This window comes from Ovis aries, chromosome 3, assembly GCF_016772045.2.
Source record: "Ovis aries strain OAR_USU_Benz2616 breed Rambouillet chromosome 3, ARS-UI_Ramb_v3.0, whole genome shotgun sequence".
NCBI lineage: Eukaryota > Metazoa > Chordata > Mammalia > Artiodactyla > Bovidae > Ovis > Ovis aries.
Window position 1 is genome coordinate 31,737,725 of NC_056056.1, and position 19,671 is coordinate 31,757,395.

Sequence of the window (19,671 nt, forward strand, 5' to 3'; positions counted from 1 at the left end):
CATGGGGTTCTCCTGGCCAGAATATTGGAGTGGGGTGCCATTTCCTCCAGGGGATCTTCCTGAACCATCTTACGTCTGATGTATGTGGTCCTTAAAGGAAGTATTTTAAGGACCACAGTCGTTAAAGGAAGTGCTTTAAGGACCACATAAGTCAGTTGCCCTTGCGGAAAAGAATGGAAGATAAGTAGCCAGGAGAGTGATATTATATAGTACAGGTTTCCCCACTATCCGAAAGTAGAAAGTACAGCATGCCTGTGAAACCTTTTGTAAGCTGAAATGGTATGACGTGAAGAAGCAGTTACACTAGGGCACAAATGCTAATGGATGCACAAAATAAATCAAGATAAGAGCACAGATGCTCACAGACACAGTTCAAAGCTATGACGGCTTGATGCTGAGATGCTATATAGTTCTTGGGGAAGGAGCTTGGTGGTGTCAGTCACTGCTCAGGGTTCATGCTGCCTCTTAACCACTCTGAATGCTATTTTTGCTTTTCTTCTTTTTTCATAAAAGTAAAAATCCTCTCTGGACTTCTTTTGCGTAGCGAAAACAGGTATTCATGTAGGTCTTTCCTAAGAGCGAAGTGGCATGAAGTGAACTTTTCAAAAGTTCATGTAGCATATATACCGCTCCAAGGTACCTATTGTATTTAATGGGCCTTGTTCTATTCTTATTTTTTTCTAATTTTAAAATAAAAACTATCACCAACCCTCTAAGCAGCCCTGCTGCTGCTGCTAAGTTGCTTCAGTCGTGTCTGACTCTGTGCGACCCCATGGACAGCAGCCCACCAGGCTCCTCTGTCTACGGGATTCTCTAGGCAAGAATACTGAAGTGGATTGCCATTTTCTTCTCCACTAAGCAGCCCTACAAAGTATTGCTTGCCACTTCTCTCACAGGCTCATAATTCTCTTCTGAGTAACTGTAACTGAAGAAATACATTTTGTCCAAACCCCATAGCTTAGTCATCAAATGCTTGATTTGAGCACTTCAGGTGATCAATCATGAAATCTCCGTTTGGACTTATGCGCTCCCTTCTTGGAAAAGATGGAAAAGTGCACTTTCTGCATCATCTAAAGAAATGATGATGTGTTATGCTTCAAAGCCATACACTAACTCACATTACTTGTGATAGTAAGCATGTACTTATTTTCATCTAGATTTGCTCTAACTTTACACTGGAGCATTACTTCTGAGAATATGATTCTGAACTTGTTTCTATCTATGCTGCTTATTAATATTTTCATCTGCCTTTACTATAACTTACAGGAACTTCCAGTTAGGTTTTAAAACCAGCCCACTGATTGATATGGGTTATGTATGTCAGGAGAGCCCATGGCAATGTAGCTAAGAGATTTTTCTTTTAGTTGGCATGAGTGAGAAAAGCTCTGGGCCATCGTCAGGGTTCTTCTGTCAGTGATGTCTTAGAATTGTTTCCAGACGGAGGGAGGGGCAAGTGCTGTTAAGTTTCCTTCACAGACTTGTTGATAACACATCACAAAATGTGTCATGTATGTGATATGACACAGCTCAGCTATTTTATCGATCCCTTTTGTCTCCAGAAAGTCCTGGCTGTATTCCTCTGCTGAGGACTGAGGAGCTAAGGAAGAAGCAGTGCTTTAAGATGGAGAAAGTGAAATGAGAAAGGGGCTGCTTTGCTTTCAGTCACCAGTCCCTGTGCTTACCTCTACGGTGGGACCAGACCAGTCAGAAGGTGCTACACTCACTCCTTTCTGGGGTGTTTCCTTCAGAATGTCTTGGTTCCTCGCTTTCCTCAATGATACAAAAGGCCTATGAGAATTCCTCAGAAGCCAGCCTGTATAAAAGATTATCATCATGTTTTCTGCTGTGACATCAATAAGATAACTAAAAATAGCACCAAGGACCATTTCAGGTGCCCATTATAGAGTCAAGTAAATAATCTCAGTCTAGAGTTCTCATAGCCAAGGTGGTAACAGGAGACACTAAGAGTAGGGGGAATAAAAGCAAATACCTACTGGCTAGCACATGGAGAGGGTAGGGCGCTACTTCACAAGCCCTGCTTTACTGACACTCTTAAAAGATAACACAGAAAATTGTGATGCAATATGACAAGGGTTTGGGCATCATCCTGTGAGAGCCACCAAAAGTTGTTAAGCAAGAAGGTGACGATGAAATATATGTCATATCAGTCATTTTCAAACTTTCAGTCAATGAATTCGCTATTCATACAAAATCTTTCTTGGAAACTTGAAATCTAACCTACATGGACGTAAAGCAGCTCCGGCACATGTGTGTGTGTACATACATGCACATGAACACAATCATTTCCTTTTTTTTAAGCTCCCCAGGTGGCTTCGATGTCCCCCTGGATTTATTTTTAGGATTTTTTTTTTATACGGACCATTTTTAAAGTCTTTGTTACAATATTGCTTCTGTTTTATCTTCTGGTTTTTTTTTTTTTTTTTTTTCCGTCACAAAGCATGTGGAATCTTAGCTCTCAGACCAGAAATCGAACCTACATCCCCTGCCTTGGAAGGTGAAGTATTAACCACTGGACTGCCAGGGAAGTCCCGATTCCTTGTACTCTTAAAAGCATTTTGAGAAACCGCGCCTTCAATGCCTGGTGGAGAGGACTGGCTATAACTATATCCTCAGCATTTCAGTATGAACAGAGAACAGAGCAGGGGCTCAGGATGTGTCCCCTGAATTAATGTTCTCATAACGTAACTGGAACTGGCTAAAAATTTCCAATTAGAGGGCATTTTTAAAAAACTCTTAACTTTAGGTCATGAAATTCAACTAACAGATACATAATCCAAATGACAGACCAGTTATAACTGTCAAGAATTCCCCCTTGTTACTAATTTAAAACAACTTATATTAGGGGCAAGTCAGTCTGTAGACAACCACACTGTAAGTAGGTCTAATTTGTTTTCCCCTTACAAAAGTCTTTTAGAAAATTCTTTTTATATTTATAAATACCTAAAAGCACACTGAGCATTACAAAAATAAGGAACTCATAAAAGCATCCACAAGAAAATTACAGCTGTGGCTCCTTTGTCATCTGCCTGGTCTTTTTAGAAATAAATGATTCTATTCTACTCTTAAACAGTGCTTTCAAAAAGCACTCAGACAGAGTTAATAAATAAGACAATTATTTCTTGATTTTCAATAGTAGGCTTTGAGAAGACAGTACAAAAAGTATAAAATAGTCTATTTTCTTACAGTAATGATAGATTTCAAAGCTAAATGCATTTAAAAGTAGAATAGGCTTTGTCCATTTAAACGATTCAGTGCTTGTACCTTTCAAATTGATTTTGGATTATAGTTATATACAAAACAATTAGTCCATGTTTCTCCATTTGGCCCATGCCTAAACTATAAAAAGAAAATTACAGCTATCTCCTCCAAGCTGCTGAGCTATGATGAATGTGGTAATAAACATACTATTTCCATGCCATGGGAGTTTGTGATTATAAGACTAAGCATAAAGTATTTTATTTATGGCAAAGATATACTATGAGCTAAAGTCCAAAATATACACAGACACTTATTAACTAAAGGGAAAGAATACATAAATACATCTTAGACATGTAAAAACAAATACTACCACCCTGGCAGCTGGCTCTCACATTTCTAACAATGCGTTATCATCTGAATGACCACTTCTAGAATAAATATCTGAGGACAAGGGTACCAATACTGACAAAGGCATTTCACTAACTGTAAACCAAATATCATTCAAATGTACTCATGTGCTTAATAACCAGTTGATGTCCAAAAATATTTTATTCATTCACTCAACATAAGCTTTGGTTTCCTTATCTGCAAAATGGATACCTACCTTCACTGAGTTATTATGTAGATTTTATTATTAATAGACATTCAATAAGTAATAATACTCTTAATAAGTTCCCCTGATGGCTAAGCACTGGATTGGTCACTGGTAGTATTGAGAATATCAAAAGGTCCCCATTCTCAAGAAGCTCAGTCTCTAGGACCACCTACTACTGAATAATTCTTGATATGGTTCAACTGCTGTTTTATTATTATCTTTTTTTCCTGGTATAACACAGGAAAAATTTTAAGAGAAAACACTGACATGTTTTACCCAAAGCTACAAGTTTATTAACATAATATATTCTAACATATATCAGTTTCAAGTGGGTCTTTTTCAATCTCAAATAAGAAATCACAATATTCAGCATTTAAAGAAAAAAAAAATAGTGGTGGTTATTCACGGGTTTTAGTCCAAAGTGAAAATGCAGAAAACGTTTACTTTGGTGGATCTGTGTTGATGCCATATTTCTCCTTAAGAAGCTTCAACTGTTCTTCCTTCTTCTTTGTGTCCATCTTCTGAAATGCCTGAAAGTGTAGTATGGACCAAAGTTAACAGTTACCAACCTACAGTCAAATGAATTTTACCAACAGCACTAGCTATAAAATAACTCTGGAGATACATCTCCCCTAACGGTACACCCTTCACTAACTCTTACACGGGTTCCCCAAGTGATGAGGACTGTGGCTGTACTTACCCTGTTGGCATTATAGTACAAAACCACAAGGTATCTGTTACAAACATTGAATCCTGACAGGTGATCACATGCATTCTTGGCATCAAAGATGTCTTCATAGACCACATAAGCTGTTCCTCTAGTTTCAGGTGTGTTCCCCCTACAAAGTTGAATTGGACTTAATTAAAATACACATTTACCTGAAAACCTTTAGGGGAAACAGATATTATGGACAGGTATACTGAATAAGCCTTTAATTTCTTGAAATAGGTAATTTTTGTTTTAAGTACCATATCTCAGACGAAACTTACTATATTAAGAATACTAATATGGTTACTAAAACAATAGCAGCAAAGAACCAGCTTGAAACGTTCAGTCTTCATGTTCACTACCCTAAGAGAGAGCAGTCCTCATGTTCACTTTCCTACTTCTCATGCTAAAAATCAATGTTTAGTCCTACACTGGTAAGTATAGTACCTTAGGAGTGATAGCTGTTACTAACAAGGATGTCTAGGGTACAGCTTTTCTCAATGTGCATTTATGTAACAGAAACAATACGTTTTGGTTATTTACCACACTAGTCCCTTGTTTCTAAAGACTTTGATTTTCTCCCTCACTCTAATTTTAGTTCCAATTCTTAAACACAAGACAGTCTCCATCAATGTAGGGATCAAATGTTTCTGAGCAGTATTTTACTAAAGCTTATAAAATCCATAAAAATAAATTTTGTGTCTGTGGCAGGAGTGGGGTTGGAAGGAAGCCCCTACCAAGATGGTAAAATTAAAAGCAGTCAACCACCATCCTCTATGACCAGGACAGGTGTCCTCCAATGTAAAGAGAGAGCTAATATAGTTTCTTCCATTTTCCTTAGAAGATTCTTTGCCCTTTTAAAACAAGAGTCAACTGCTAACTTTCAGACATTCACTTTTAGTTAACATCTGCACTTTTGTGCATTACACAGCCCTCTGTAGCCAGGGAAAAGGGCCGGGTTTCTGGAGGGATTGGGTTTGAAGTGTGCTTGTTGGTGGGATACCTGTGAGTCAGAGAAGAATGCTGGCAGGTGGCTGGACACGGAAGCTCATGGATATGGAGCTGCTTCTTGTGTAGGAAAGCTATAGGGCTGCCACCTCCTCTCTTCACACCAGCTTCAGTTAGGGGAGGAGCTAGGGAAGAAGTGTGAGGAGCAACAAACTGCAGGTGGCAGATGGCCATGTGCTTATGAGTGGTGACAGCGGGCAGAGGTCCTATTCAGCTTATGCTCTGGTAAGCTAAAGATGGATATCTCCTTGCCTCCATCTGAGTTCCAGCCACCCAATGCAACTGCACAATAAGGTTTATCAACTGCCACAGTGACTGCACAGGGTCAAGGGAGGCAGTGGGCCCACGGGAAGGGGAGGCACCTGCCTAGATTTGATCTAGGGTGAGACTACAGTTTTGGGCCCTGGTCAGAGCTTGTGCTTCCTGTAAAAGGGAGAGGTGTAGGGGACTGAGGGGGTTGGAAGGTGCCAGGACCAGAGAACGCTCTCACTTTGTCATACTGCATGGGCCTGATGAAGAATTTTATTATACTCATTCAAAGTAACAACTTCTGACTTTTAACCATTTTCAAGAATGCTTATTCTTGAAATATTGGGGAATACTCAAAGGAAAAAAACACTGTCCCAAAGATTTTCCCCAAAATCTTTTTATTTGGGAATAAAACCATTAAAAACAAAAAACAAAAAAACCTAACGATTTAAGTTCCAAAAGGGCAAATACATGTTTTTTTTTCTTTTTACTCCTACAGTGAGTGCTATGCATACAGCAAGTGCTAATAAGCATCTGAAGGATGGAGATATACTTTTTCCTATCAGTTCTCACACACATCTTTTTTTCCAGGAAGCTAACAAAACAAGAGCATCTCTCTTTTTCCTCTTACATCTTCTTAGGAAGTAGAAGCAGGACAGGCACTAAACCCATTTTAAAGATGCTCCATCTCAAGTGCCCCAGCCCCTAATTATCAACTTAGTATCTTGAAATCTGCATTGTAATTTTAATTAAAAACATATACTTGGTACCTACTATTAATATATGTTAGGTGCTGAGTCAACAGTATTTTCTTCCTTTGGCCACACCACACAATTTATGGGATTTTAGTTCCCTGACCAGGGACTGAATCTGGGCCCTCGGCAGTGAGAGCTTGGCTCTTAACCACTGGACCACCACGGAATTCCTCCAACATTATTTTCTTATCAATGGTAAAAGCTTAAAGTAAAAATAAGGAGATCTACTCATGGAACAACCTCTCTGAGCTTCAGCTGTTTCATGTGTCAAATAGTGACATCCTACCTCACACATGGTTTTCATAAACAAAAGATGTAACAAGTATGAAAGAGCTTTAAAAAGTTCAAAGCACCGAGAGTCTGCTACATGCCAGGTGAGCTGACAAATCGGCCGGGTTTGTCCAAGACTGTCCAGGTCTGGGCACTGAAAGTCTACTGTCCCAGAAAACTCCTTGGCTCTGGGCAAACTGAGAAGGCCACTCACCCTACTGCTGGGTGCCACAGAGCATGCCCACAGCTACAGGACAGGAAACATCTGTTCCTCAATCAATAACTTAGACCCAAGTTCTTGCATACCAAACTTTTATGAATTTATTCAACAAATATAGATAGCGTTCTTTCTACATGACAGGTGCTGGAAATCCAATAGTGAAAAAGATGAGCATCATCCCTTCCTTCAAGGGGCTCTTTTCATGCAGGAGAAAGATATTATATAAATAAATACAAAACAGTTGCAGTTAATGAGAGATTAATGGGAAGACAGGGGTTACTTTAGCTACGGTGGTCTAGGAAAACCACTCTGGCATTAAAGCTGAGACCTGAAGAATGAGGAGCCCGGAATGAGATGAGCTGGGTGGAAATCCACCCCAGACAGTGGACTGAAAGTTCTAAGGCCCTGAGCTACTCTGCAATCTTTATCTTGACTTAACTCCACTAATCTCTTAATTGTATACTATCAATAAATTTTGTTATACCTTTATAAATACACTGCCACTTTCTATATTATTAATTTACTTACAGGCACCGGGTGCTCAACATGTGCCAGGCACAACAAGGGTTGTCAACTAAGTGGAAAGAATATATGGTTACCTGCCCTGGAGGAATCCAAAGGCTGGCAGGAGCCATAAGTGGGCACACAGTCAACAGCAAAACCATATGACAACTAAGAGAACAAGCTATGGGAGCACAGAGACGGGGTAGCTGATGCACATTGGGAAGGAAATACTCAAAGTGTGAACTATCTAATTTGATCCTCTGGGAAATTCTTCTAGAAAGATTTTATATCATAGATAAACTCCAGAAGGTTAACTATTTTGCTGTTTCATATGACTAGCAAGTACCCAGTTGGTATTCGAACCTAGGTTATCATACTGCCTCCATGTTAAAAGCTGAAAGGCACTATCCATTCAGATTATCTTCTATGTGAGGAAAAAGCCAGGCAACTTGTCTAGAGTCACAGGATTCATCCTGAAGCAGAATCTTGTCTCCTGAACACCAAGTCAAGGGATCTTCTGTATACCATTCTTGTATGTCTCAAGCAGGAGTTCTTAACCTAGAGCTCATGTACCCACTGAAATCACATGTGAAATGTTGTGTGTATTCTGCAGAAAGGGCCCAAAGCTTTTATCAAATTTGGAAAAAAAAGAGTTCCTTAAAAGGACAATTGATTTATAACACTTCATCTCAGTTTTGAGTACCAATGATGGTACATGTCTAGCTCTTCGTTTACTTTTTGGAGGAACAGTGATCACTGAAAAGGAGAATCCTCAAGATCTCACAGAGTTCTAAAAGCCAAGAAGGAACTCTCAAGTCATGAAAGAATTCCAATGGAAAATAAAATCTTTAGAAATCCTCTTAGATGGACTCCTAGTTAATTTGCTCATGTATACTAGTTAAAAGGACAGCAGCTGTGGTACTATGCAGAGATTCAATTTAGAATCACAAGATTTTATCACTAAAGAGCTGGGTGAAACTAGAAAAGTATTGATACTTTTACTCTCTGAGCTTTAGTAGTCTCACCTGTGAAACAGACACCCTATCACTTCCACACAGGGTTGTAGTGTCAGTGATGCAAATAAAAGCACCTATTAGGACAAATGGCATACAGAAGATGTTCAATAGATATCATCTGAAGCCCCAATCTCTAGATTAAATTAAAACATGGATTTATAATTACTTTGCCCTATATTTCTAAATCTTCAACAGAAAGGTGTAGTTGCAAAAAAATCATTTTTCTGTTACTTTTATATTTCTTTACACAACTTACTCAGAAATTTTGGAGTCAGTAAAGGAGACAGTGAAGACTTGAGAAAATTAAGAGTAACCACAGTAGAATACTTCTTTACAAACAGTAGGTATATAAAAAAATGTCAGTTCTTTTTCTTCCCATCTGTTGCCTTCAAACCACTCATTACTACTTCATGCTCTCTATAATTTCACAACTACCATTCTTGGCTTTCACTGAGTTGGATCATGAGGGTCTCTAGGCTTAGTCTCTAGCCTCTTGGTAAGGCCCTCTGTCAGCTGTTAATTCTGAGTTATAAATTACACAATCATTTCTCTAAATGACATTTCAAGAGTTTCACTAAGACTCACACTCTGATTTGACGAATAGGTCCATATTTCCCAAATATATCATACATTTCTTCAGCTGTGATTTTGTAAGGCAAATTTCTTATATACAAAATCCGATTTACTTCTGGTGGAAGTCGAATCTAAAATGAAAGATAATGGGTTATCATTATAATCAGAGGCAACAGTGCTACCATTTGAAAAACTGTCTCATAACACATTCTAAAAAAAAAGATACATAAATTTATACACCAAGAATAAGAATTATAATCTGACATTAATGAAAATGGCATGCTTTTGGGAAAAGCAACTGGGCGCTGGTTATAGGGAGGGCTGTTGTGAAATCGCTCAGTCGTGTTCGACTCTTTGCAATCCCATGGATTGTAGCCTACCGGTCTCCTCAGTCTATGGAATTTTCCAGGCAAGAATACTGGAGTGGGTTGCCATTTCCTTCTCCAGGGGATCTTCCCGACCCAGGGATTGAACCCTGGTCTCCTGCATCGCAGGCAGACGCTTTACTGTCTGAGCCACCAGGGAAGGGAGGGCTGTTAGTAGGAACTAATAAGAGGCTATTACAAAATCCAGGACTTCCCTGGTGGCTCAGACGGTAAAGCATCTGCCTACAATGTGGGAGACCCAGGTTCAATCCCTGGGTCGGGAAGATCTCCTGGACAAGGAAATGGCAACCCAATCCAGTATTCTTGCCTAGAAAATCCCATGGACGGAGGAGCCTGGTAGGCTACAGTCCAAGGGGTCGCAAAGAGTCGGACACAACTGAGCGACTTCACTACTACTACACTACTACAAAATCCAGATTTTTAGTCACTACAGGTAAACAAAGATATCTAACCTCATTTAAAAGTCCTCAATGCTACAGACATTTGTGGGAAAGAACGAGCGAACTGTTTGCTGGATAATAAAACTCCCATTGATGACCCTTCTCTGGTCTCAGAAACTTGTTCTATCAATGATCCTCTCTCTCCTTTAAATTTACAGCCTTTTCCTCACCATTGGCTTCTTTTGTCACGTGAAAAGTTGCTTATATACTCCGAATTGTCACACAAAATAAATACTTTGGATCCTTCTTTATTCATTCAAATATTTAGTGAGTACCTTTGTTATATATATACATTAGGATTACAGAATGAAAGGGAAAAAAAGAGCTCTCTACTTACTACCCCATCTTGCTCCTTTTTTTCTTTTCTTTCAGTCAAGCATCTGAAAAGATGCAGTGTATATACTCATTGCCTCTCATTCTTTACTTCATGACACTCATTAACCTCCCACAATCTAGCTCTACCCAAGCACTCTGATGAAAATTGTTTTTATGCACTAAGACCTTTCACTTGCAGTGTTCAATTCTCATCAGTTCCTCTGAGGCTTCTGACACTGTTCACTATCACCTTCTTGACTATTCCTGATACTCTATCGCCTCGGATTCCTCCTAATTCTCTGGCTAGTAGTCCTCAGTCTTCTTTGGCCATTAAAATAGGATTTTCCAAAGAGTTTTATCTTTAGACTTCTTGTATTTACTCTTCATATACTCCCCTTAACTCTACATTCCTTTGGTCTCTTAACTACACATGCTTTCCACAATAAGTTGATGACTCCCAAATATGTATCTCCAGTCCAGATTTCATTCTTGTGCTCCTTGTTAACACACTAATTACATACTGGACATTATTAATGTGCACGATAACTATTAAACCAGCATCTATTTCAGGCATTAACAATAAAGTGTTGTATAAATGGAAGAACAAGATAACTTAGCCCTCAAGCTATTAGTGGCGACAAATGGTAAACAAGTACAATCAAGTTTTAGACGTTAAGATTTAAGGTTCAGTTCAAGTAGATAATAAACACTGTCAACCACAACATACTTCTCTAGTACATATGCTTTCTAACTCTGCAAGACACTGTATCACATTTTCTCCTCTTTCCTAAAACCTTACCATCACCACTCCCTCTGACATATCTGAGTTGAACCGTATCCTCTCTTCCCTGCTCATCCCAGGTGATAACCTTGGCTCTTGCTTATTAGAGAAACAGATATAACCACATGGTAAATGCCTTATATTCAATCTTCATTTATCCACATTCATCCACTTTCCCTCTCATTGCTATGATAACCCCTCACCTACCCCAAACTACTGAATTTAACCCATCTTTCTCCTGCAGCATTGGCATACAAATACACCTTATATCACACATCTTTAAAAATAAAGTTAACTGTCATCCAATGTCTATGTACATACATGAAAACTTGTGAAAAAGCTATTCCTATTTTCTCAATTTCTACTTTTTATCCCACCGTATTCCACGTTTATCCACTGAAATGATTATCATCGAAGTTGCCAAAAATCTTCACCTCACCATATTCAATTATGTCTTCACCTTAGTATACGTCTCAGAAGCTTAAAGCTGACCACTCTCTTTCTCGAGACAAGTTTTCTTAGGTTTCCATAACACCCCACTCCCTAATATTACAATGTAAGCAGCAAGTCTTTTTTTTTTTTTTTAAATTCATTATTGTCTCTCCAGTACTTAAGACTAGTGTCTGGCACATAGTTTAAGTGTTCAATAAATATGACTGACCTATTGGATCCTCTCTCAAGTCTAGAACGTACTAAGGTGCTCAAAAAATATCTCTGAGAACATTAATGAAGGATCCAAAAACTCCATATCTGAGGATACTTCCCGGTTCCAGCTGTCTGTTAAGCCTAAGTGATTTATGGGGGGTTCAACTCCGCTACTGACTTTTAGGCCGAGGAGAAGATCCTGATGCCAGATTCCAGGTAAACGTGAAGCAACTTAGGCTGTTAACACTATCACTGACACTGAGATAACAGACTCAAAAGCAACAGTGACGGAAATGTGACTCTAGGAGCACATCCCTAAGGTCGGGGCCAGGATGAAATCTCCCCTCTGACAGGTAACTTCTGATCCTTCCCGCCGAAGGGACAAAGGAGGGCCAAGAATGCTCTCTGGTCACGCCAGCAGCCAAGTGCTCCCCCTCCTTGGCAGAAGACCCCGATACTCACGTTCGCCCTCTTGGCCGCTTGCATCGCCATCTTGGCGGGCTGATGAAGTTACCGCACCAAACACTTGAATTCCTCCGCACTCCTCCGGAGCTCGCTCACTTTCGAGCGCAACAAGGCATCAGATGCAGGACATCAACATCCAGACTCCACCGGAAGCTGTTCTAACTCGCCGGAATATCACCGTCTCACGCCGAAACGTACTGACGTAGCTACTCTTACAAATAAGACTCCAGGGCAAAATGGGTCTGAGGTACTTAACGAGGCCGGAAGGTTGAAAGGCGAGAGGCCAAGGCACTTCCGGGCTCTGAACCGGAAGGGGCGTGGCCTTGGCTTCAGTATTCCGGTCGGGGAGCGCCTGAACCACGGAAGTTGGCTGGAGGGGGCGAGGCCTGAGGAGAGCTCCGCAGGGCGGAAGCGGGCCTCGCGAGGTGGGTCTGCACCCTGGTGAGTTGCGGGAGAGGACCGGCAATGGAGTGGGGTCCCGGGCTGCAGGCCGCGCGCTAGGTGCGAGGGGACGTGTGCGTGCGTCCGGGCCTCTGACAGTGCGCGAAGCCGAATCTGCAGGGTTCTGGCTGGTTGTGTTGTGGCCGACACTGTATCTGGTACTCAGAAGCCCTGGCGCTAGCGCAGGCCCCCGAAATTGAGCATGAACCGACCAGGCCTCTACTCTAATCTCCGCGACTATGCCTGTCCCGACTCCCACCTCGCCCCCCAGTCGGCGACCGCAGTCCACGCGCCACTCGTCAAGTCCACTCTTTATTTCCTTAGACCGGCTTTATACTGATAATTTGAGGAGACTGGGGGAGAAATAGGGGGTTACAGGCGAGCCTGGAGTGGCGCTTGGTCGCCTGTGTACAGAGTTTTCTCCAAGTTTGCTGTCGGAAGACTGGAGATGTAGCCTTGTCTTGTACTACCCACTTCTTCACTGGGGCAGCTCCAGGACGATTTTGCCCACGTTCTTGTTAGTCTCCATGTACTCATGGGCTTCTTGAATTTCAGCCACGGGGTAGACTCTGTCCAGAACCGGCAGTAAACGTTGAGGGCCTTCCGTGGAGAAGTGGGGCAGAATTTGCTCTGTGAAAGCCTTCACCAGCATCTGCTTGTACTTAAGATAAGGAAAAGAAGACCATCAGTCTGGACGGAGGCCTTTCTTTGTCACTCCCCACCCTGCTTAGCGTTTCTGCTTTCTCTGAAACTGGTACATATCTGAAGTCACACAAGGGTATGTAATAATCACCTCACTCCTAGCATGTATGTGCATGCCTCTAGATTTGTAAGCTTGGTTCTGTACCAGGTAAAGATCAAGCCTGGAGAAAATATTAGTGTCACTGAAAGCTGAAGGACTCTTTTTAAATAAAGACTTCAAGCAGGAGGCAGCCATAGAGAGGTCTTATATAGGCTCAATTCAAAAGAGATACTTAACCCCTGTTATCCCCCAGTAGGTGTGAAACCCTGTGAGGAAACATTCCCAAAGCTGGCACCTGCTGGAATGCCACACGATTTCAGGAATGTATAATCTGTTAAAGGTAGAAGCTTACTAACCTTACTTACCTAAGAGGTTTTCTTAGCACACTGAGAACAATTCTGCCTTTGCAAACAAAAGTCTTGGTACTATTAGAAATATTTCCTAATATAGTCAAGGCTTTGTTCGTTTTATATGAAGTTTACATACTATATTAAGTATTAGCCACCCTCTTTCCAAGATGTTGAAGCCTTCATCAACCGATTTTAATTAGTTCTTGAAATTGGGTTACCAGTTTATCCACAGAGGGGCAGGTTTTTACAGGCTTTCCAACTTAATATGTGATCCTTTCTCAGGATTATGTGAATGAATCACACTTTTCTGGATAATAGTTAAATCACATGTTTTATTTTCACCCATCACTCACCTTTTTGTCCCTAGATCTTAGAAGACTGGTGATCAGACTTCCCCTTTTAAAAAGTAGCTTTGAAAACAGAGGCCCACTGATGACAGCTCCTCCCAGCAGACCATAGAGAACCCAGTGACCATCAAGAGCCAGGCAGTTGACATTTTTCTCCCAGTAGGAGCCGCCTATGCAGTCTAGAATGAGGTTGACTCCAGCACCTCTCACATGAAACACAGATTTGTGATGTTAGTCAAAATCAGAAAGATTGGTGCAAAAGAAGATTACATGGCATGTTTGTGGAAATACGGGTATAAATATATACAAGTGCAAGCAGTAAATCTATAGGTTGGAACTCAGAACATTGCTTATAGAACCATGGTTGTAAATAGAGTTTAGAGAGCTGAAGTCTATCATATATATGTGACATAGTTCATATTTTATGATCCCTGCCACAGCAAGAGGGAAATGGGACAACACCATGATCTGGTATTTTCCCTCCATATAAGTAGAGACCCACTGGCACCCAGGGGAATAGGGGAGATCCATCCCACTGGCACCCAGGGGAATAGGGGAGATCCACCCCAGCCTATAGTACAGGCTAGTCCATATCTAAGTTATGAAGTGTCTGCACAGGGTTCTCTGAATCATGGCTTTGCTAGCTTTCTTTTTAAATCTCTTTTTGATTCTTGTCAAAAAATAGAATGGGATGAGCCAAATAGAAACAGATTTGGCTCTGGAATATAGAGGCATACACATCTGCTTACCCACTTAAGGAGCTACCTACAAAAGCCTACTATGACCAGCTCCAAACTAGTTTCTACCTCTATCTCCTTTTTTTTTTTTTTTTTTTTTTTTTTAGTTTTTTACTTTTTAAATTTTAAAATCTTTAATTCTTACTCTATCTCCTTTTAATTCACTACAGAGTGACTGGTTGGGAAAAAGAGGTCCTGAGTAATTGCAGGTGAACTCTGTGTGATTATTCTCTTTATAAAAAGCATATGAATCATATCACTTACAAGAATGCCCATGAAAATCATCTTAGTCCTAAATACTGCCTGCCTGTCTCCAGTGGTCAAACTGTAGAGTACTAGAATTTGGCCTGGGCAGGTGGTGTGCTTTTAGCAGAGGGAAATTAGATCCAGAGGCAACTTTGTGGCTGGTAAGAATTTTATTTAATTATCTCTGAAACTCCTGCTGAACTGCAGAAGCTTTGTTTACCTTTAGTGAATTTCAGTGTTGCTTCAGAAAAATCCTCTTCTTTGTAATTGAATCCAGCAGCTGCTCCGAGCTTTTCTGCTATTTGAAGTTTCTCCTGGGAACCAGCTGTGACCAAAGGAGTAGCCCCAGCCATCCGGGCAAGTTGGATGGCAGCTGTGCCCACACCGCTTGCTCCTGCGTGGATTAGCACAGAGTCTCCAGCCCGAACATTTCCTGTGATAGAAAGTATAGGAACCATTTTCTTTACTTTGCAGCTGCTATACCTTTACCACATAGGTTTATTCTACCATGATCACCTGGCCCTGGGACCACCAAATGTGAAATCTCTTACTGTCTTTTTTAAAAATTATTTTTATTTATTTATTTGGCTGAATTGTGGCATGCAGGATCTTTGATCTTCGATGCAATATGCAAATTCTTATTTGTGGCATGTGGGATCTGGTTCCCTGACCAGATTGAACCTGGGTCCCCTGCATTGGGAGAGCAGAGTCATAGCCACTGGACCACCAGGGAAGTTCCCATCCTTCACTTGAGAGTGAAGCAGCCAATCTCACCTTGATGCTCTTAGGCCACCTTGGTATACCTTCTGTCCATCACAGCTCTGCTGCTGCTGCTAAGTCGCTTCAGTTGTATCCGACTCTACAGGACCCCATAGATGGCAGCCCACCAGGCTCCCCCGTCTCTGGGATTCTCCAGGCAAGAACACTGGAGTGGGTTGCCATTTCCTTCTCCAATGCATGAAAGTGAAAAGTGAAAGTGAAGTCGCTCAGTTATGTCTGACTCTTAGCGACCTCATGGACTGCAGCCTACCAGGCTCCTCCGTCCATGGGATTTTCCAGGCAGGATACTGGAGTGGGTTGCCATTACCTTCTCCACATCACAGCTCTACCAGCCTTCAAGTCCTTCTATTCCAGAAAGCCTTCTCTGACCTTCGCCCGTACCAACCTTTCTCACCTTAAGCTTCTGTTGTAGTTTGTAGTTAGAGACAGGGCCACCCTTCCAAACACTGGTTGTCTTCCCAGTTACACTGATTTCCCCAAAGGCAGAGACCCTCACATGAGCTCTTGGCTGGCTTCAGTGGGAGTGAGGAGAAATTAAAGAGTTGGTTGAATGGCTCCATCTGCTGCACTAGGGCTCTCAGAGCTTAGCAAGACTGAGAAGCAGGGACTACTACTGGGCTTACAGTGTGAAAATGCACACAGGCCTTCTATCCAGTGCTTACCAGGTTTTCTATCTGCTAACCATGATTTTCAGGCTCAATATCAAGGCATTGCTACATAGTATGAGGATTTGATACTAAGTAGGGGTTGCTGGGGTTGGCTATTGTTCAGTGGCCAGATCAAAGCTGCCCTTCAGGACTGCTGGGTTTTGAGGCGGCTGAGTTATGAATAAATGAATAAATTGAACTATGTTGTATGGAGTGAGCATGGGGTGGGCTGGTCCTTACCCACGAGATGTAATAGCTGGAAGGCAGTGAGCCAGGCCTCTGGGATGGCTGCAGCCTGACACATGGTCAGTCCTGCCGGGATGGGCATGAGGAGCTCTGCAGGGACAGTGACATACTGAGCCTGGCCCCCACCAGACAGCAGAGCCATGGCTGGGTCCCCAACCCTCCAGGGTCCCTGGCAGCCAGCTCCGAGCTCTGCCACGTGTCCAGATGCCTCAAGTCCCAAAATGTTGCTGGCTCCTGGAGGTGGGGCATACTGGCCTTGTCTCTGCAGAAAGAGGACACACTAGGTAGTAAGCATGATCAGAAATCTGTGTCAGCATCCCTGGCCTTCCCATAGCTCCCCTCCTCCCCCTTTAAGACAAAATTCAGGGTAAAATTAGGTTTTTTAAGTCGAGAAAAAAGAGAGGGGAGGTAATTTGTTTCATACAAATAAGAGACTAGGTCCCATAATCAGTGGATGTCTAACTTGGGGTATCACTTCAGTCCTTGTATCATCTAAACCCCTTCTTTTACAAATAAATAAACTGAGGCCTGATCAGGGGAACCAGGGTAGCAAAACAAGTTAATAGCAAGACTAGTAACTAAACCATGGGCTTCCTAATGACATATCTCATATATCAAGTGCCAGGCTCTGTACTCATGCCTCACAGTTGCCAGAGGCCTGAGACCAGAGGGACTGAGCTAGGAGTGTGCATCAGAACAATTTGAGATGCTTTTTCAAAGTATACATGCCTGGATCCCTGCCCTATTTATTTTGAATAAGTGCCCCTGTGATTCTGGTGTACATTTCTTAATCACTTCAAAAAATGCAGGTGGCCCAGTTTAGTGCTTCAAGAAGAAGTCAGAAGAAAGTTCTTAAGAGCACTGCCCCCTCCCAGCTCTGGAACCCTCAGAGTGAAAAGAAGACAGACTTGGGATCCTTAAAACAAAGACCTCAATCTGAATCACTGCTCCCCTGGTTAGTAGTGTGTGGCTTTGGGCTCATTGCTGAAGCTCTCTGACTCTCAGTTTCTTTATCTGTAGAGTACAAATGGTGAACAGGATTGCCTGGGGAGCAGTCAGGATGCCTGATTTTCACCCAGGCGGCCCAGGTTTGACTCCTGGTGTGAGGATGCCAACCTTTGAGGCGGGGCTTCCCTAGTAGCTCAGACGGCAAAGAATCCACCTGCAATGTAAGAGACCTAGGTTCTGAAAGGTTGCTGAACCACGAAAGACGCCAGGATTCTTGGCCTCTGGAAGAGAGGAATTCAGTCCGGGGCCAGTGATGAGGCTTGATCACTCAGAGCTTCTGTGTAATAAAGTTTTATTAAAGTATAGAAGAGATAGAGAAATCAGAAGGGGGCAAGAAGAGTGCCCCCCTGCTAGTCTTTAGCCGGATGTTATATAGCTACTAGCAAGCTGTTAATTATAGAAAGGAGATGTCTCAAAATTCAGCACCAAGCCCCTCACCCACAGCATGCCTTTTGAAATAACACTGTCACCAGGTGAGTCATCCCGGGCCATAAAACCATTGACATGAATCTTGAAGAAAGACAGGTTTCCAAGTAAATATATAGTTTCCATTAACATAGATTCGGAGAGCAATGTATGAGTAAAACATGCAGATTTGTCAAGTTGGTTCTGAGTCTTAGGTGGAACCAACTTGAAAGACAGAGTCTAGGGTAAATACATAGATCATTAACATAGCTTAAGACAAACATTTCTGTAAGAAAAATGCATTGGTTAGCTCAAGGTTTGAGAAAAGTTCAGGTGGAACCAGGTTTCATTATGGCAACACAGAATTTTAAGAGAAACCTCTCTTTAAATTTGTATAGAGAAGGGAAAAAAAAGAATCTAACACTTGTTTGTTTTCTCCTGCCACTTAAGAGAGAGAAAAAATGTCTGACACCTGAAGCCTATTTCCTCCATTTGGAGACCCCTGGCCTTCCTGCATCCTCTCAGTCCAATCCCGGGTCAGAAAGATCCCCTGGAGAAGGAAATGGCAACCTACTCCAGTATTCTTGCTTGAAGAATCCTGTGGACAGAGGAGTCTGGTGGGCTACAGTCCATGGGGTTGCAAAGAGTCAGACAAGACTGAGCTGACGCTTTCACTTTTTCACTTTCAAAGGAGATACAGGGAGGTCTAACACCCACCCCACCAACACATCTGGAAGCCTGAGCAGACAGACAATGGGGTGACACAGGGTGGCCTTTGCTGTGCATATCCCCTTTATTTTGTGTAAACAAGGGAGGCTAAATCGTTCTAGTTACAGAACCGGACAAAGCAGCTCATGATGAGTGTTAATGGCAGTGCCTAAAGTCTCCTTCACCTGTCTGGTGAATGTTTATTAAAGACCGCGTTGCCCTGCTCAGTCCCAGCTGCTGCCAGACCCCTGGGTACCTGGAGTAAGTCCGCCCTGTTCAGGGCGCTGGCTGCCACCTTCAGGAGGACTTCACCCTCGCCTGGGCTGGGCTTGGCCACTTCCTTCAAGTAAAGATTTTCTGGTCCTCCCGGCTTGTCAAAGTGCACAGCTATCATGGTCTCTGAGGACACACAGGGTACAGCAAAGTTCTTTCAGGGGCCTAGTGCCCCACTGCCGGCCAGCGGCCTCCCTCAATCCGTCTGGCCGTCAGCCCCTGCTCTCCTTCCAGCGAGGCCCCTGCCGCCTCCAGGCCAACCCCACGCGGGAGGCTCAGGCTGGGTTGGGGGTGCAGGGAGGCCGGCCGCACCGATTGGCTGCGGGCGGAACAGGAAAACACTGAAGAGCTTGAAGCAATTTTCACTCCCTCTGAGCTGGAATCTCCCACATGTCCGGATCGCTAGAGCCTGTGTGAGCTCCTTACTTGCTCCAGGCCCAGCCCCTCTCCTGCTGTTGCTGCTGCTCCAGGTGACAGGGCGCGGTCCTGAGCGCCCGGCGGGTCCTAGGAGGCGGACAGCTGCACTCTGGGTAGTGCGGGGGGTGGGGTTGGCCAGAATCAACCCTCCCCTTCCTCCTCTCCCTTGAAAAT

The 19,671-nt window shown here is 42.6% G+C and overlaps 2 protein-coding genes across 4 annotated transcripts; both read right to left on the reverse strand.

The window, feature by feature from the left end:
- Positions 1 to 4,084: 4,084 nt before the first annotated feature.
- Positions 4,085 to 12,315, reverse strand: SF3B6 (splicing factor 3b subunit 6). 2 transcript variants are annotated; one of them, XM_004005718.5, is made up of 4 exons: positions 12,148 to 12,315; positions 9,131 to 9,249; positions 4,515 to 4,653; positions 4,085 to 4,344 (listed from the first exon to the last, which is right to left on the reverse strand). In XM_004005718.5, the coding sequence occupies exons 1-4, from the start codon at positions 12,175 to 12,177 to the stop codon at positions 4,255 to 4,257; spliced, it is 378 nt and encodes a 125-aa protein (XP_004005767.1). In that variant the 5' UTR covers positions 12,178 to 12,315; the 3' UTR covers positions 4,085 to 4,254. The 2 variants fall into 2 exon arrangements, with proteins under 2 accessions (XP_004005767.1, XP_060267917.1); XM_060411934.1 differs by having other exon boundaries at positions 4,085 to 4,653.
- A 575-nt stretch (positions 12,316 to 12,890) lies between these two features.
- TP53I3 (tumor protein p53 inducible protein 3) lies at positions 12,891 to 19,608 on the reverse strand. Of its 2 annotated transcripts, XM_012165755.4 has the most exons (6): positions 19,507 to 19,608; positions 19,064 to 19,206; positions 16,681 to 16,948; positions 15,234 to 15,446; positions 14,037 to 14,233; positions 12,891 to 13,252 (listed from the first exon to the last, which is right to left on the reverse strand). In XM_012165755.4, the coding sequence occupies exons 2-6, from the start codon at positions 19,199 to 19,201 to the stop codon at positions 13,070 to 13,072; spliced, it is 999 nt and encodes a 332-aa protein (XP_012021145.1). In that variant the 5' UTR covers positions 19,202 to 19,206; positions 19,507 to 19,608; the 3' UTR covers positions 12,891 to 13,069. The 2 variants fall into 2 exon arrangements, with proteins under 2 accessions (XP_012021145.1, XP_012021154.1); XM_012165764.4 differs by lacking the exon at positions 14,037 to 14,233 and having other exon boundaries at positions 19,064 to 19,608.
- Between the last annotated feature and the right edge of the window lie 63 nt (positions 19,609 to 19,671).

What these genes read in the sequence shown, in the direction of transcription:
- SF3B6 (XM_060411934.1), bottom strand. Translation starts at nt 12,177, where the DNA reads ATGGCGATGCAAGCGGCCAAGAGGGCGAAC. An exon ending in AAGCGGCCAAGAGGGCGAAC is followed by an intron (nt 9,250 to 12,147) that starts GTGAGTATCGGG and finishes CTTTCATTTTAG; the next exon opens with ATTCGACTTCCACCAGAAGT. An exon ending in CCTATTCGTCAAATCAGAGT is followed by an intron (nt 4,654 to 9,130) that starts GTGAGTCTTAGT and finishes TCAACTTTGTAG; the next exon opens with GGGGAACACACCTGAAACTA.
- TP53I3 (XM_012165755.4), bottom strand. Translation starts at nt 19,201, where the DNA reads ATGATAGCTGTGCACTTTGACAAGCCGGGAGGACCAGAAAATCTTTAC. An exon ending in ACAGGGCGGACTTACTCCAG is followed by an intron (nt 16,949 to 19,063) that starts GTACCCAGGGGT and finishes CTCTTTCTGCAG; the next exon opens with AGACAAGGCCAGTATGCCCC. An exon ending in AACACTGAAATTCACTAAAG is followed by an intron (nt 14,234 to 15,233) that starts GTAAACAAAGCT and finishes TTCATGTGAGAG; the next exon opens with GTGCTGGAGTCAACCTCATT.